Source organism: Salvelinus sp. IW2-2015, linkage group LG1 (genome assembly GCF_002910315.2).
Source record: "Salvelinus sp. IW2-2015 linkage group LG1, ASM291031v2, whole genome shotgun sequence".
Classification (NCBI taxonomy): domain Eukaryota; kingdom Metazoa; phylum Chordata; class Actinopteri; order Salmoniformes; family Salmonidae; genus Salvelinus; species Salvelinus sp. IW2-2015.
Window position 1 is genome coordinate 32,286,342 of NC_036838.1, and position 16,653 is coordinate 32,302,994.

The 16,653-nt window shown below is 43.4% G+C and overlaps 1 protein-coding gene, 1 long non-coding RNA gene and 1 pseudogene across 2 annotated transcripts in view; 2 read left to right on the forward strand and 1 right to left on the reverse strand.

The window, feature by feature from the left end:
* LOC139027965 (uncharacterized) overlaps positions 1–16,653 on the reverse strand; it is a 140,291-nt gene that overhangs the window by 43,032 nt on the left and 80,606 nt on the right. The gene's annotated exons all lie outside the window — the stretch shown is intronic.
* Positions 2,720–6,636, forward strand: LOC111965526 (tubulin alpha chain-like). Its single transcript, XM_023989695.2, has 4 exons — positions 2,720–3,326; positions 4,447–4,669; positions 4,968–5,116; positions 5,220–6,636. Exons 1-4 carry the CDS (start codon positions 3,324–3,326, stop codon positions 6,198–6,200), a joined length of 1,356 nt encoding a protein of 451 aa, XP_023845463.1. The 5' UTR covers positions 2,720–3,323; the 3' UTR covers positions 6,201–6,636.
* Positions 12,928–16,347, forward strand: LOC111965537 (tubulin alpha-1C chain-like; annotated as a pseudogene).

Here is a 16,653-nt window from a genome sequence, read left to right on the forward strand (position 1 = left end):
GCATACAGGTCGCAGTGGTGGGTGGAATAAGGGGCTTTGGTGACAAAACGGATGGCACTGTGATAGACTGCATCCAGTTTGCTGAGTAGAGTATTGGAAGCTATTTTGTAAATGACATCGCCAAAGTCGAGGATCGGTAGGACAGTCAGTTTTACGAGGGTATGTTTGGCGGCGTGAGTGAAGAAGGCTTTGTTGAGAAATAGGAAGCCGATTCTAGATTTCATTTTGGATTGGAGATGTTTAATATGAGTCTGGAAGGAGAGTTTACAGTCTAGCCAAACACCTAGGTATTTGTAGTTGTCCACATATTCTATGTCAGAACCGTCCAGAGTAGTGATGCTAGTCGGGCGGGCGGGTGCGGGCAGCGAACGGTTGAAAAGCATGCATTTGGTTTTACTAGCGTTTAAGAGCAGTTGGAGGCCACGGAAGGAGTGTTTTATGGCATTGAAGCTCGTTTGGAGGTTAGTTAACACAGTGTCCAAAGAAGGGCCAGAAGTATACAGAATGGTGTCGTCTGCGTAGCGGTGGATCAGGGAATCACCCGCAGCAAGAGTGACATCGTTGATATATACAGAGAAAAGAGTCGGCGCGAGAATTGAACCCTGTGGTACCCCCACAGAGACTGCCAGAGGTCCGGAGAACAGGCCCTCCGATTTGACACACTGAACTCTGAACTGTCTGAGAAGTAGTTGGTGAACCAGGCGAGGCAGTTATTTGAGAAGCAAAGGCTGTTGAGTCTACCGATAAGAATACGGTGATTGACAGCGTCGAAAGCCTTGGCCAGATCGATGAAGACGACTGCACAGTACTGTCTTTTATCGATGGCGGCAATCAAACATCAGATAAGTATTGTAGGCCTATTTAAGCAACTGATTATGGGACCTAATCCCATGTACTTGAGATGTTCAAATATCTTCCATTAGAGACTTGCATGACTCCTTTTGTAGAGTATTAATGCATCTTGCTGCAGCGATAAGTACATGAGTAAACGCATTCAAGGGAAACCCAGCTCCTGGATCCCTGCTGATCTATTAGAGAGAATCACATTCAACATTCAGGTTCTACTAGCACATGTTACCAATAGCCCAATTGTCTGCCACACAACCTGCAGAGCCCCACACACAAATCCATGTATAACAATCACTAACACACATTCATCATCATCATCATTTCTTTTTTTTTTTTTTATATAGCCATGTGGTTTGACTCCTGTTCTATTTAGGCCTAAATGCATTTTCTATTTGTTCAGCATTCATACACATAATGGGAATATTGATTCAAATTAAACTTTTCCTGTCATATTCTTCCATGGATTATCATCAAAGGCTTGTAGCGGCTATAGATTCATGGCATAGGTCTACTTGTGTTTCAGGAGTAAAATAAAATATTTGTCATTTGTTTCTTCATAACAGCATTCTTCCTGACCATAAATAAGATGGGTATGCACCTGCTAACATACACTAAGAACACAGAACACTATTTACTCATTCATGCTCAACATCTTGATGTGTTTTACAGGGTTTCATCCATGTTTCGGCCAATCCTAAAGGGAAGGAATGTATAAGTGGTCCATCTGTCTGTGATTGTTGAGTTGGGATGCAAGTCAGGCAGACGGGCAGGAAGGGGCAGTCAGGAGAATCTGATGCAGCTGTCTCTTTCAAACACAGCCCTCATCTCTTACTTTATCCCCTCGCCCTCAGTTATTATTGAAATGATGACTGTGTGTGTGTGTGTGTGTGTGTGTGGTGTGTGTGTGTGTGTGTGGTGTGTGTGTGTGTGTGTGTGTGTTGGTGTGGTGGTGTGTGTGTCGAGGGTATTCACAGTGTGTGTGTTGTTAGTGTGTGTGTGTGTGTGTGTGTGTGTGTGTGTGTGTGTGTGTGTGTGTGTGTGTGTGTGTGTGTGTGTGTGTGTGTGTGTGTGTGTGTGTGTGTGTGTGTGTGTGTGTGTGTGTGTGTGTGTGTGTGTGTGTGTGTGTGTGTGTGTGTGTGTGTGTGTGTGCGTGTGTGGTGTGTGTGTGCGTGGTGTGTGTGTTGAGGGGTATTCATAGGGAGAGGAGGAGAGGTGACAGACAGCTGGGCCAGGGAGAGGAGAGGGCAGACAGCTGAGGGGCCATGTGTTTGCTGGTAACTAACCACAGTGACATCAGTCACATGATTCACTGCAGAGGATGAGTCACTGCAGCAAAATCTTGAACAAAGAGGGGCGGAGGTCTGGCCAGGCAGCATAGGGGGGAAGCGGGGGTTAGAAGGAGGAGGTTGGTGCAGCAAAAGTCATACTCTAATTTAATACATGAATTAACTCCTTTTTAGAGTCTGGCCTCTGAACATTTCTGTCAAGCATCTACAACTTCTCATCTTTTAATTTATTTTATTTTGATGGAATCCTATTTTGGTAACCTTTTTTCCATTTTATGTTAAATTGGCATGAAAGTCTTTTCATGCACTTGAATGAACATGCTGTCTTTTGTGAGATTTTATACTGGTTTGCATCCTCTCCATCTCAATTCCATTTCATTTGTATTTGAAAGGCATCTAATGACAGAGGCGATATGTCTAATGTGGTGCTAGATATTCTGCTCCACATTTTATAACAGGGCTGTATTGTTGGCACAGAATTTAGTTCAGCAACCGAAGCTCAAAGAGATTTGGGACTGAATAATGAATTGACTTACAAAACAGAGTGCATGTGGCGCAATGTGTGCGTGTGTGTGTTTGTTTTGAAGGGTTTAGATTTGACCATTCAGCACCTTACTCAAGCCTGTCTTCATTTCTTTATTTTTTACATGGGATTTACAGTATCTCATGTAGGCCTATGTGCAATGTCATCCAGCAAAAGGCACTCTATAAACGGTGTGTCCATTACTGCTATTTAGACCTTTGTAATGGCTTAAGAGACTACAAAACATATTTTACATACCATTTTATAACCCTCATAATGTTTTTCATTATAACAAAAATAATGATATTCACATAAATAAATCATTTTCAGTCACCATAGACTGGTCAACGCCAATTGTCACTTTCTCAGTCTCATTGAGCTAAATTCGATCTACAGCGTTTATTAAGCCTACATATTTCATTTCGACTTCAAAATTATAATAATATAGTAATAAAACTAAAACAACGTAATTATCTGCAAACATGCTTTGTCTTTTGTCATCGAATCTGGGCTGTGGCTGTGTGTCGCTGTCTGTTCATTGAATGAGAAATCACCGCCTCCGCCTCCTCCTGCAGTGGCCAGCGCACTCTGAGGCTGTCTAGAGAAGCGTGCACTGTTCGTCTTTCCGGCGCCTCTATCATACCTTTCCTCATAAAGCAATCAAAATGGTGAGCCGTTCATTTCATTCTAAAAAAAACATTTGTATTGTATCATTATTATTATTATTTTTTACAATTGGGTATACAATTTCTGAGATGTTCCGTAATGAGACAGTGGTTAGGGTACATTTGCAAGTACATGTTGTTTATGGGTGGGTCTGCTAGAAAGGATGCACGGGTCTTGTAGGTGGAGAATGTTCTATTATTCTTAAACACGCATTTAGTAGTAGCCTAGAGAGTTGCTGTTGTTGTTCAGTTTAGTTGAAAAATGGTTTGTAGTGTTCAAACCCACGTTTTTTTATAGGAACATCCTAAATGGCATCTATATTAAAACCAGTGTAGGCTAATTTAGAAACAGACACGCAAATTGTAATAGACTGCTCTGCCATACAAAGCAAGCTAAGAACATTTGGAAATGGTGTCAATTCAGTCATACAAAAGCCGAAGCATGTGTTGGCCAAATCCAAACAGTTTGATTATGCCTATGTGCAATATAATTATAATAGACTGTTATGTGTAATTTATCAGATAAATAGCCTGTTAAAAAATGAAATACATGTAAGGTAAATATGTTTTATGGTGTAGCCTTTACTGAAATTCAGAATGTTCACGTTAATTATTCATATTGCACTCAGTGAGGTAGGCTAGCATCTGCCACCACATTTAGCACGCTGTACATTTATTTTTAGTCTATCAGCATGTTTTTGTCTGTGCAGAATGGGACCAAATCTGACTTGGTATTTCAAAAATGTATTTTTTTTAATGATATCAGCATTTATGACCCTTGTAGCAGGTGCTAGGCTAGCATATTGAGAGTGGCTCATTCAGACATCAAGGGCAGGTTTCCCGGACTCAGATAAACCTAGTGCTGGATTACAAAGCATGGTCAATGGAGAATCTCCATTGAAATACCTTTTTATTCCAGGACTAAGATTAATCTGTGTCCGGTAAACCGGCGCAAAAGCACACATCCAGACTCCAAAGGTCTCATTATGATTATTTTTTTTTAAATGGTCTGGTTGTAATTTACTATACATTTCTTGGAATGTGATTATGAGAAGTTAGGACACTTGCCTCAATTACATTTATTTTTTAAATTAATTATATACTTTTACATTTTTTGAACCAGCGTGAATGTATCTCAGTACACGTGGGTCAGGCTGGTGTCCAGATGGGCAATGCATGCTGGGAACTCTACTGTCTGGAGCATGGGATCCAGCCTGATGGTCAGATGCCCAGTGACAAGACCATTGGAGGAGGAGATGACTCCTTCAACACCTTCTTCAGTGAGACTGGAGCTGGCAAGCACGTCCCCAGGGCTGTGTTTGTGGATCTGGAGCCCACTGTCATTGGTAAGATCACTTTGTCTTGAAACAATGATGATGACACTGTGCAACACACTAAAAACAAATGGTTCTATATAGTGCAAAATACATAATAGCATAACACAACACAACAGATTAGATCAACTGGAATGACACTCTCACTCACGGCTGCACAAAAATAACTAATATTATAATCAGCTGCCACCCCTACATTTTAATTATCACATAGAACCATCACCCTTCCCAAAGAACCCTTAAGGAACCTTCATTTTTTTGTGTGTATCATTCGTGACTTCTTCAGATAAAAGCGCTTTCTTTGTTCCAGATGAGGTGCGCACAGGAACTTACCGCCAACTCTTCCATCCTGAGCAGCTGATCACTGGGAAGGAGGATGCAGCCAACAACTACGCCCGTGGGCATTACACCATCGGCAAAGAGATCATAGACATGGTTCTGGACAGGACTCGCAAACTGGTGAGAATCTCCAACAACCTCTAGCGATGCCTTATTGTACATCCTTTATATTTCTTGTCGTTGTCCAACCATAATGATCTGAAACACCTCTCCTCCTCTCCAGGCTGACCAGTGCACTGGCCTCCAGGGCTTCCTGGTCTTCCACAGCTTTGGAGGTGGCACCGGTTCTGGTTTCACCTCCCTGTTGATGGAACGCCTGTCTGTTGACTATGGCAAGAAGTCCAAGCTTGAGTTCTCCATCTACCCAGCTCCCCAGGTGTCCACAGCTGTTGTTGAGCCCTACAACGCCATCCTGACCACCCACACCACCCTGGAACATTCAGACTGTGCTTTCATGGTAGACAATGAGGCTATCTATGACATCTGCCGTAGGAACCTCGATATTGAGCGTCCCTCCTACACCAAYCTKAACAGGTTGATYRGCCAGATTGTGTCYTCCATCACTGCTTCCCTCCGATTCGATGGTGCCCTCAATGTTGATCTGACAGAGTTCCAGACCAACTTGGTKCCCTATCCCCGTATCCACTTCCCCCTGGCCACCTATGCCCCAGTGATCTCAGCAGAGAGGGCTTACCATGAGCAGCTCTCTGTGTCTGAGATCACCAACGCTTGCTTTGAGCCATGTAATCAGATGGTGAAATGTGACCCACGTCACGGCAAGTACATGGCCTGCTGTCTGCTGTACCGTGGTGACGTTGTGCCCAAAGACGTTAACGCTGCCATTGCCACCATCAAAACAAAACGCTCCATCCAGTTTGTAGACTGGTGCCCAACTGGTTTCAAGGTTGGTATCAACTACCAGCCCCCAACTGTGGTACCTGGTGGAGATCTGGCCAAGGTCCAGAGGGCAGTGTGCATGCTTAGCAACACCACTGCTATTGCAGAGGCCTGGGCCCGCCTTGACCACAAGTTTGACCTGATGTATGCCAAGCGTGCTTTCGTGCACTGGTACGTAGGTGAGGGTATGGAGGAGGGAGAGTTCTCTGAAGCCAGGGAAGACATGGCTGCCCTGGAGAAAGATTATGAGGAGGTGGGTGTCGACTCCATTGAGGGAGAGGGAGAGGAGGAGGGAGAGGAGTATTAAATACCCTGCCAAATTCACACATTCCTATGTGACCCAGAGCTGAGAATGACTGAATTGTTTCCACTACACTCTTAGAAAAAGGGTTCCAAAAGGGTTCTTCGACCGTCCCCATAGGATAACCCTTCTTGCTTCCAGGTGAATCATCTTTGGTTCCAGGTAAAATCCTTTTGAGTTCCAAAAGGGTTCAACCGTGAACCAAAAAGGGTTCTTCAAAGGGTTCTCCTACAGGGACAGCCAAAGAACCCTTTTAGGTTCTAGATAGCACCTTTTTTTCTAAGAGTGTATGATTCTGCCTTGAACAACCAATATAATGAAGTAGCAGGATGGTAAGGTGTTGTCTACAAGTCTTAAAATATGCTCACTCACAAAGGCTGATGTCCTTGCTTAATCTATGCTTTTGTAGCGAGATCCTAATAAAATTAGCATCAATAAAGAAGGTTGTTCTCTGTCTCTGTTATGACATCCTGTAACAATGTTATAAGTCACATACAGATAAGTGACCACAGAGTAAATTGATATCAGTAGGTTTATATACCAAAGTAAAATACTTATTTTGCAAACATTACTTTTATCTAGACTAAGCATGTCTGTCCCTGTCTATGCAGTATGTGGCAAAGCTCAGTTTTCATACTGATGAAACGTTTGTAATGTTATATTCTTCAGCAGGCAATTTTACATATTGTTATCCTCAGCAGTTTGCTAATGTAGTTGGACTGGTTGATAGAGATAGATAGACTACAAATATTTGTACAGTGCCTTCAGAAAGTATTCAAACCGCTTTACTTTTCCCACATTTTGTTACGTTACAGCCTTGTTCTAAAATGGATTTAAAAAATAAAAAATCTCAGTAATCTACACACAATACCCCATAATGACAAATCAAAATCTAGTTTTTAGAAATTGTTGCAAATTTATTACAAATGTAAAAACAGACATACCTTATTTACATACAGTTGAAGTCGGAAGTTTACATACGCTTAGGTTGGAGTCATTAAAATTCGTTTTTCAACCACTCCACAAATTTCTTGTTAACAAACTATAGTTTTGGCAAGTCGGTTAGGACATCTACTTTGTGCACGACACAAGTAATTTTTCCAACAATTGTTAACAGACAGATTATTTTACTTATAATTCACTGTATCACAATTCCAGTGAGTCAGAAGTTTACATACACTAAGTTGACTGAGCCTTTAAACAGCTTTAGAAGTTGGCTTTAGAAGCTCCTGATAGGCTAATTGACATCATTTGAGTCAATTGGAGGTGTACCTGTGGATGTATTTCAAGGCCTACCTTCAAACTCAGTGCCTCTTTGCTTGACATCATGGGAAAATCAAAAGAAATCAGCCAAGACTTCAGAAAAAAATTGTAGACCTCCACAAGTCTGGTTCATCCTTTGGAGCAATTTCCAAATGCCTGAAGGTACCACGTTCATCTGTACAAACAATAGTACGCAAGTATAAACACCATGGGACCACGCAGCCATCATACCGCTCAGGAAGGTGACACATGCTGTCTCCTAGAGATGAACGTACTTTGGTGCGAAAAGTGCAAATCAATCCCAGAACAACAACAAAGGACCTTGTGAAGATGCTGGAGGAAACAGGTACAAAAGTATCTATATCCACAGTAAAACGAGTCCTATATCGACATAACCTGAAAGGCTGCTAAGCAAGGAAGAAGCCACTGCTCCTAAACTACCATAAAAAAGCCAGGCTACGGTTTGCAACTGCACATTGGGACAAAGATCGTACTTTTTGGAGAAATTTCCTCTGGTCTGATGAAACAAAAATAGAACTGTTTGGCCATAATGATCATCATTATGTTTGGAAGAAAAAGGGGGAGGCTTGCAAGCCGAAGAACACCATCCCATCCATGAAGCACGGGGGTGGCAGCATCATGTTGTGGGGGTGCTTTGCTGCAGGAGGGACTTGTGCACTTCACAAAATAGATGGCATCATGAGGCAGGAAAAGTATGTGGATATATTGAAGCAACATCTCAAGACATCAGTCAGGAAGTTAAAGCTTGGGCACAAATGGGTCTTCTAAATGGACAATAACCCCAAGCATGCTTCCAAAGTTGTGGCAAAATGGACAACAAAGTCAAGGTATTGGAGTGGCCATCACAAAGCCCTGACCTCAATCCTGTAGAAAATGTGTGGGCAGAACTGAATTAGCACGTGCGAGCAGGGAGGCCTACAAACCTGACTCAGTGACACCAGCTCTGTCAGTAGGAATGGGCCAAAATTCCCCCAATTTATTTTGGGAAGCTTGTGGAAGGCTACCGGTAACGTTTGACCCAAGTGAAACAATTTAAAGGCTATGCTACCAAATACTAATTGAGTGTATGTAAACTTCTGACACACTGGGAATGTGATGAAAGAAATAAAAGCTGAAATAAATAATTCTCTCTACTATTATTCTGACATTTCACATTCTTAAAATAAAGTGGTTTCCTGCAGCATTTCTGCAGCCTCTTCCTAGAGCTGGCCGCCTGGTCAAACTGAGCAATTGGGTGAGAAGGGCCTTGGTCAGGGAGGTGACCAAGAACTTCGATGGTCACTCTGACAGGGCGCTTGAGTTCCTCTGTGGAGATGGGAGAACATTCCAGAAGGACAACCATCTCTTTAGCACTCCACCAATCAGGCCTTTATGGTAGTGGCCAGACGGAAGCCACTCATCAGTAAAAGGCACCCGACACCCCGCTTGGAGTTTGCCAAAAGGCACCTAAAGACTCTTAGACCATGAGAAACAAGATTCTCTGGTCTGATGAAACCAAGATTGAACTTTTTGGCTTGAATGCCAAGCGTCACGTCTGGAGGAAACATGGCACCATCCCTATGGTGAAGCATGGTGGTGGCAGAATTATGCTGTGGGAATGTTTTTCAGTAGCAGGGACTGGGAGACTAATCAGGATCGAGGCAAAGACGAACGGAGCAAAGTACAAAGATCCTTGATGACAACATGCTCCAGAGCTCTCAGGACCTCAGACTGGGGCGAAGGTTAACTTTCCAACAGGACAACAACATTTGTTTTGTCATTTAGCAGATGCTCTTACCCAGAGCAACTTACAGGAGCAATTAGGGTTAAGTGTCTTACTCAAGGGCACATCAACCTTTTGGTTACTGGGCTTAACACTCTTAAGGGGCGGCAGGTAACCTAGTGGATAGAGCATTGGACTAGTAGCTGAAAGGTTGCAAGATCGAATCCCCGAGCTGACAAGGTAAAAAATATGTTGTTCTGCCCCTGAACAAGGCAGATAACCCACTGTTCCTAGGCTGTCATTGAAAATAAGAATTTGTTCTTAACTGACTTGCCTAGTTAAATAAAGATTACATTTAAAAAAACACTAGGCTACCTGCAGCCCCATGACTCCAACATGTCATGGTGGGATCAGCCAATGGTCACCAGGTGGGATTAACTAATTAAGTTGGAAGTCCCACCCAGTTGACTACATTAAAATGTTGGAAGCCCTCAATGGCCCTGCCCATGCTAATATTTGGCCACTAAAGGACTCTATTATTCTCTATTGACTGCTGCAAGACTTTATAAAAAATATATATGATGAGATTCATATTCAAAAACTCTGGCTCCATCCTGTGGTTTGGTATGGTTCTAGTGTCTGCTGTTTCCTGAGTAAGCCTGCACTGTACCAGAAATACTCCACTGACAGATCACTGTCCATGCAATAGCAAGGTTATTATAGTAAACTGAAACTAATCATGAAAAAATCTATTTAATTAACTGAAATACAATACATCACAAACGCGTTTGAAAAATTAAAACTATACTGAAACTATTATCCTTGACTTTAAAACTAACTCTAATAAAATGTAAAACATCATGAATTATGTTCAAAAATCGAATGGGGTTTTCAAATGGTGTTTTCAAGCTAATGAATCTGGTGGGTAAATGCTGCCAGGAGATGGTGATGTTTGCAATAGGCCTAGTTTGTGCATCACTATTAGTATCTCTTCACCAGGTGAGAACTGCCCACTCTAAGTGAGGACTTCAGGTTCAGGGCCTAATGGGGTACTGCAGGCAATGTTTTCCAAAAGCAAGATCGTGGTCAATATTAATGGGTATAAAAAAATAATCTGAACACAATCATGGTATCAATACTTGCTTCTATTTCACCAGAAGTATGTCCTTGAAGTTATAAGGATCATTTGCAGCCTGCAGTACCCCAGTCGGCCTTCAACTTGAGATACTCAATGAGAGGGAGCAGCAATAAGCTAGCCTGCAACGTCACGTCCTAGAGTAGCTCAAACTGTGCATGCAATGTTTCCAAAAACGCCTCCATGAAGCAAGATGGCGACACTGATCTTCAAATGCGCCACTAAGACTTCATATAGGAAAATATGAGGTGACGTCATCGATGGCTCCGTCTATTCTTTTTACAGTCTATGCTGTCTAGACAGAGAGGTTGCTTGCCTAGCTTACGATGCTCCAGGGTCTGGGATATCCGAAACTACATCACTATCAGCCATCACTAGCTAACAGTGAAAGAATCGGCTAGTAGATAACTTGATTATTCTTACATGTCCTACTGAGGTGAAAAAGCATTGGATTGGTGTGAACATGGGTGAGTTACCTTTCACCATATTTTTTTTACCAGTTTCATCGCTATTCCTTTTAAATCCAAGTCACATTGAGATTGACTTTATAATGCAAAGGGCCAATCAGCAGTTTTGGTAAAAAGCTGAGGGATGGAGCTGGGGAAATGTAACTGCTCTAAAATTCGTAGACAGAGCTATGGATACAAAGACTGACCATCCATGATATCCAAAATTATAGTTTCACCCATGTTTTGAGGCTTTACAATATTTGTTTATATTTACTTTGTTTATAAACGTTGGAGTAAAAAAGCTTATATGTTGGGTTCTTGTAACGGTTTTCGTCGGGAGAAAGAGAAGAGGACCAAGGTGCAGCGTGGTAAGTGTCCATATCCAGAATACCCACCCACATCACACCCTGACCAAACTAAAAATAGAAACATACAAAGAAATCTACGGCAGGCGTGACAGTACCCCCCCCCCCCCCAAGGTGCGGACCGCAAAACCTGAAACAATAGGGGAGGGTCTGGGTGGGCATTTCACCGCGGTGGCGGCCTGGTGCGGGAAGTAGACCCCACTCCACCTTAGTCTTGGCCCCATTATGTAGCACCTCTGGAGGGCGTCGCTGGCGGCTCCGGACTAGAGGGCGTGCGCGGAGGCTCCGGACTAGAGAGTGACGCTGGAGGCCTCGTGCCATAACTCCTCACTGGAGGCTTCGTGCCATGGATCCTCACTGGAGGCTTCGTGCCATGGATCCTCATTGGAGGCTTCGTGCCATGGATCATCACTGGAGCTCGTAGCCATGGATCATCACTGGAGGCTTCGTGCCATGGATCATCACAGGAGGCTTCGTGCCATGGATCATCACTGGAGACACAGTGTGCAGAGCTGGCGCAGGATAACCCGGGCCGAGGAGACGCACTAGAGGCCTGGAGAGCAGGGCTGGCAAACTCCTTCCTGGCTCGATGCCCACTCTCGCCCGGCAGATGCGAGGAGCTGCGATGTAACGTACCGGGCTATGAACACGTACTGGAGACACTGTGCGCTCCACCGCATAACACGGTGCCTGACCAGTACGACGCTCGCCACGGTAAGCACGGTGAGTTGGCTCAGGTCTCCTACCTGACTCCGCCAATCTCCTCGTGTGCTTCTCCCCCAAAAAAATTCTGGGGCTGCCTCTCGGGCTTCCTTGCCAGCCGTGTTCGGGTCGCCAACTCCATTCTCCGATATCCCTCCTCGCACTGTTCCAGAGAATCCCAGACGGGCTCCGGCACTCTCCCTGGGTCAACCGACCACCTTTCTATCTCCTCCCAGGTTGTCTCATAGTCCACATAGTGCTGCTCACCTGTCTAGGAGTCCCTCTCACCACGTTGCTTGGTCCTTTGTTGGTGGGTGGTTCTGTAACGATTGTCGTCGGGAGAAATAGAAGAGGACCAAGGTGCAGCGTGGTAAGTGTCCATATTAATAATTTAATCAAAACTGAACACTAAACAAAATAACAACGAGGAAAAAACGAAAACGAAACAGTTCTGCAAGGTGACATACACTAAACAGAAAACATAGACCTACAACATAGAATACCCACCCACATCACACCCTGACCAAACACAATAAAAAACCTAAAGATGACAGAAAAAGATGGTGTCAAAGGTTAGTTCTACATTGTTATCATTTTCAAAGTAATCGGCTATCAAAATAGTTGTAAAACCTTGCTGTGGGAATTTGCTTATCTTCACGGCATTGTACTTTGGTTGTAGGATCATGGCTGGAGCATATCCAGCTTTTGTCAGAATTTACTTTTCGTAGCAGGTTTAGAAGAGCTTAAGCAGTAGGTTAGGTGAATTAACATGGCATGTTAGGACAATTAGGTTAAGGTTAGGAAAAAGGTTAGGGTTAGCTAAAATGCAAAAAAAGCAGAAAAACTTTTGAAGTAAATTTGACAAAAGATGGATCCATTTAGACATGATACGGTTGGTCGTAGGTAACACTCTTTCACGCCATTTCCTTCTTTCGTGGTCCTCATCATTCACGTAGGCCTACATGTTCAAATGGTCCAATAAAACGAGCAAATACGCCTCTTTTTTCCCCAGGTGGGCGGTAAATTTCAGTCTAAAGCCCGCCCACATGTGGTGGACCGTCATAATCAGGAGCCTATATAAAGCCCCACCCTGACACATTACTGAAACTTCTCACATTAGACTCCTAAAGGTCCGACGGTGAGAGTTGGTCTTTAATCTACGGGTTCTTATTTTATCTTTACTGCGCTTATAAAACTCCTCATCTTAGACATGGTAAGTTTGAATATGAAAATGACGAGAATTGTAATGTAGACTTCTTTAAATATGGTGTCATGATCGTGTAATAAAATTTGATTATGGATTATCAATAAAACATGACACCATAATTAATACCTGTTGCCTATATCTTCTATTGTCTAACACATTTATATTTTGTATGATTTTTTTTTCTCCCACAGTGACAGACATTACTCGATGTGACACAAATAGTCTACATTTGAAAATGCCATATGATTTCATTTGTTAGGCTTCAAATGTGACCCTTTTAACACGTACGGTGACTGTCAATTCTAGGATTGCGCCACAGATTGAGGTCTTTGATTCCTTATGTAGGACGGCACTTAGTCCTTTCCTCCTCTCCCCCTCGCTCATTGACCATAGTAGGCTATTCTTGCTTTGTTGCATTGCGGAAAGTGGCACGCGTTTGTAGTGAACATGTGTCGTGGTCATATTCATTACTAGTCTACAATGCAAAAGCAGTAAAATCGGAAATGATCTGACACACCGTCGAGATGACTTAATCGTGATTTATAGCAGATATTTTTTTATAGCCTGTCGCCGGTGGAAGTTCGAGGGGCATGACCTTTTATAGAATAATAATGTCTGGGTAGACAGATGTCGTTACATTCTTGTCAATACCTGAATAAACCGAGAGTCAGACCACGTAGTGCTTTCTCATCTTGTGCAAATAAAGGAAACAAGACTGGCTGCTCCAGCCTATATCAATCATTATAACCCGATTATATTGTAGTCCCTTACACTCCAGAGGCATAGACCTGTACACTTTATTTTAGACGACGCCATTTCGTTTCGTTGGAAAGGGGAGTTGCCCATTCAATGGCATAGCCTATTTGGCTCAATCTGAATCAATTTAGATAAACAAAAAAAAATCGGGTCGCTGAAAAAAACAACTCCACTCTTCAGAGTAGGCTAGTGTCAATTGTACCATATCAGGGCTTTTCTGCCGCCCCATACATGGCTAATCCTTGCCATGCTGATTTTCAGTAACGTTACATCGAGGATTACCACAGTCGACAGCTATAATCATTCCCATTGTCATGAGCACCGAATGACAGTGCCATAGCCAATAACACGGATGTAAGACGTAAATCCTGTCAATTCTTTCTCATGGGTTTGATTAGGCCACATTGATTTAAATATACATCTTTAAAATGAGTCATTGACATGTAGTAACCTAAGTTATACACTAATAATCACCAAAACCTATTTTAATAATGGTCTGGAAGTGTATCCTTACATTTCTGTCTAAATCTTGATTAAATTTAGAAGAGGCTAAACCCCTCAATAATTTAGGGCCATGAATAGACTTACTCTACTCCAAAAGCTGCTGCCTGTAGTCATGTGCTTTCTCTGCAGCACCAACACAGAGCAGGTCTGTCTCCCTCATAGCTGCATATAATCACTTACACACTAAGTCAGGTGACCAGGGTGTGCTTGTATTAGATTCAAAGCTATGCATAACTTGAAAACATACAGGTACACAAGCCCATACAGACAAAATGGCTTCCTCGTGAAAAGGCTTTTTTAAATAACTGGAACTCATCTGTAGGAAAGACTACTAATATCTGAGCGCTCAATTTTACGTGATTGTTCATTTTCCCACAGCGTGAGTGTATCTCGGTCCATGTGGGCCAGGCTGGCGTCCAGATCGGCAATGCATGCTGGGAGCTGTACTGTCTTGAGCATGGGATCCAACCAGATGGCAAGATGCCCAGTGACAAGACCATTGGCGGAGGTGACGACTCCTTTAACACCTTCTTCAGTGAGACTGGAGCTGGCAAGCACGTCCCCAGGGCTGTGTTTGTGGATCTGGAGCCCACTGTCATTGGTAAGATCACTGTCTTGAAACAATGAGGTTCTGCTAACATTGGTATATCTCCTTAGTCTTGAGAAAAGCTAACTGATCTTTCTCCAGATGAGGTGCGATCTGGAACTTACCGCCAGCTCTTCCATCCTGAGCAGCTGATCACTGGGAAGGAGGATGCAGCCAACAACTACGCCCGTGGGCATTACACCATCGGCAAAGAGATCATAGACTTGGTTTTGGACAGGACTCGCAAACTGGTGAGAACTTACATATGATGTCGTACTAACAAACACTCTACCCACATCTCTGTAAATTCTGTATCTTTATCCCTCCATAATGATCTGAAACACCTCTCCTCCCTCTCTCCAGGCTGACCAGTGCACTGGCCTCCAGGGCTTCCTGGTCTTCCACAGCTTTGGAGGTGGCACCGGTTCTGGTTTCACCTCCCTGTTGATGGAACGCCTGTCTGTTGACTATGGCAAGAAGTCCAAGCTTGAGTTCTCCATCTACCCAGCTCCCAGGTGTCCACAGCTGTTGTTGAGCCCTACAACGCCATCCTGACCACCCACACCACCCTGGAACATTCAGACTGTGCTTTCATGGTAGACAATGAGGCTATCTATGACATCTGCCGTAGGACTCGATATTGAGCGTCCCTCCTACACAACCTGAACAGGTTGATCAGCCAGATTGTGTCCTCCATCACTGCTTCCCTCCGATTCGATGGTGCCCTCAATGTTGATCTGACAGAGTTCCAGACCAACTTGGTGCCCTATCCCCGTATCCACTTCCCCCTGGCCACCTATGCCCCAGTGATCTCAGCAGAGAAGGCTTACCATGAGCAGCTGACTGTTTCAGAGATCACAAATGCCTGTTTTGAGCCATGTAATCAGATGGTAAAATGTGACCCACGTCACGGCAAATACATGGCCTGCTGTCTGCTGTACCGTGGTGACGTTGTGCCCAAAGATGTTAACGCTGCATTGCCACCATCAAAACAAAACGCTCCATCCAGTTTGTAGACTGGTGCCCAACTGGTTTCAAGGTTGGTATCAACTACCAGCCCAACTGTGGTACCTGGTGGAGATCTGGCCAAGGTCCAGAGGGCAGTGTGCATGCTTAGCAACACCACTGCAGTGGCTGAGGCTTGGGCCCGCCTTGACCACAAGTTTGACCTGATGTATGCCAAGCGTGCTTTCGTGCACTGGTACGTAGGTGAGGGTATGGAGGAGGGAGAGTTCTCTGAGGCCAGGGAAGACATGGCTGCCCTGGAGAAAGATTATGAGGAGGTGGGAGCAGATAGCGTGGAAGGAGAGGATGAGGGAGAAGAGTACTAAGAAGTATAGGAAACTTCAGCCTGTCTCAACACATTCAACCATTCCTCATGTAACAATGTTTTTCTGTCCCTTTGTAACCTTGACTTTTAAATCTTGCTCTTCTTTATTGCAATAAAAGTCCATTTCAATGTTTGTAACTTGTTTGTGGTTCATTACCCTGCATACAAAATAAAATGATAACTTGGCATCCACATAAAATAAAGTAATGTCTCATAATACAGCACTCATTATGATTGCTCTGCTGTGTTGGATATCACAGCTTGCTCTGAATGAGGCTGAATGTTGGGACTGTTTCATAAAATCTATGCAAATATAGTCGGAATAGGAGAACCAAAGATACTGGTGCATAGAAATGTGAAATTTGATCCCTCTTCAGCAAACTACTCCTTTGTTCTTGATTGAGCATTTGAAGCATTCTGGTTTAATTTAGAGGAAGTT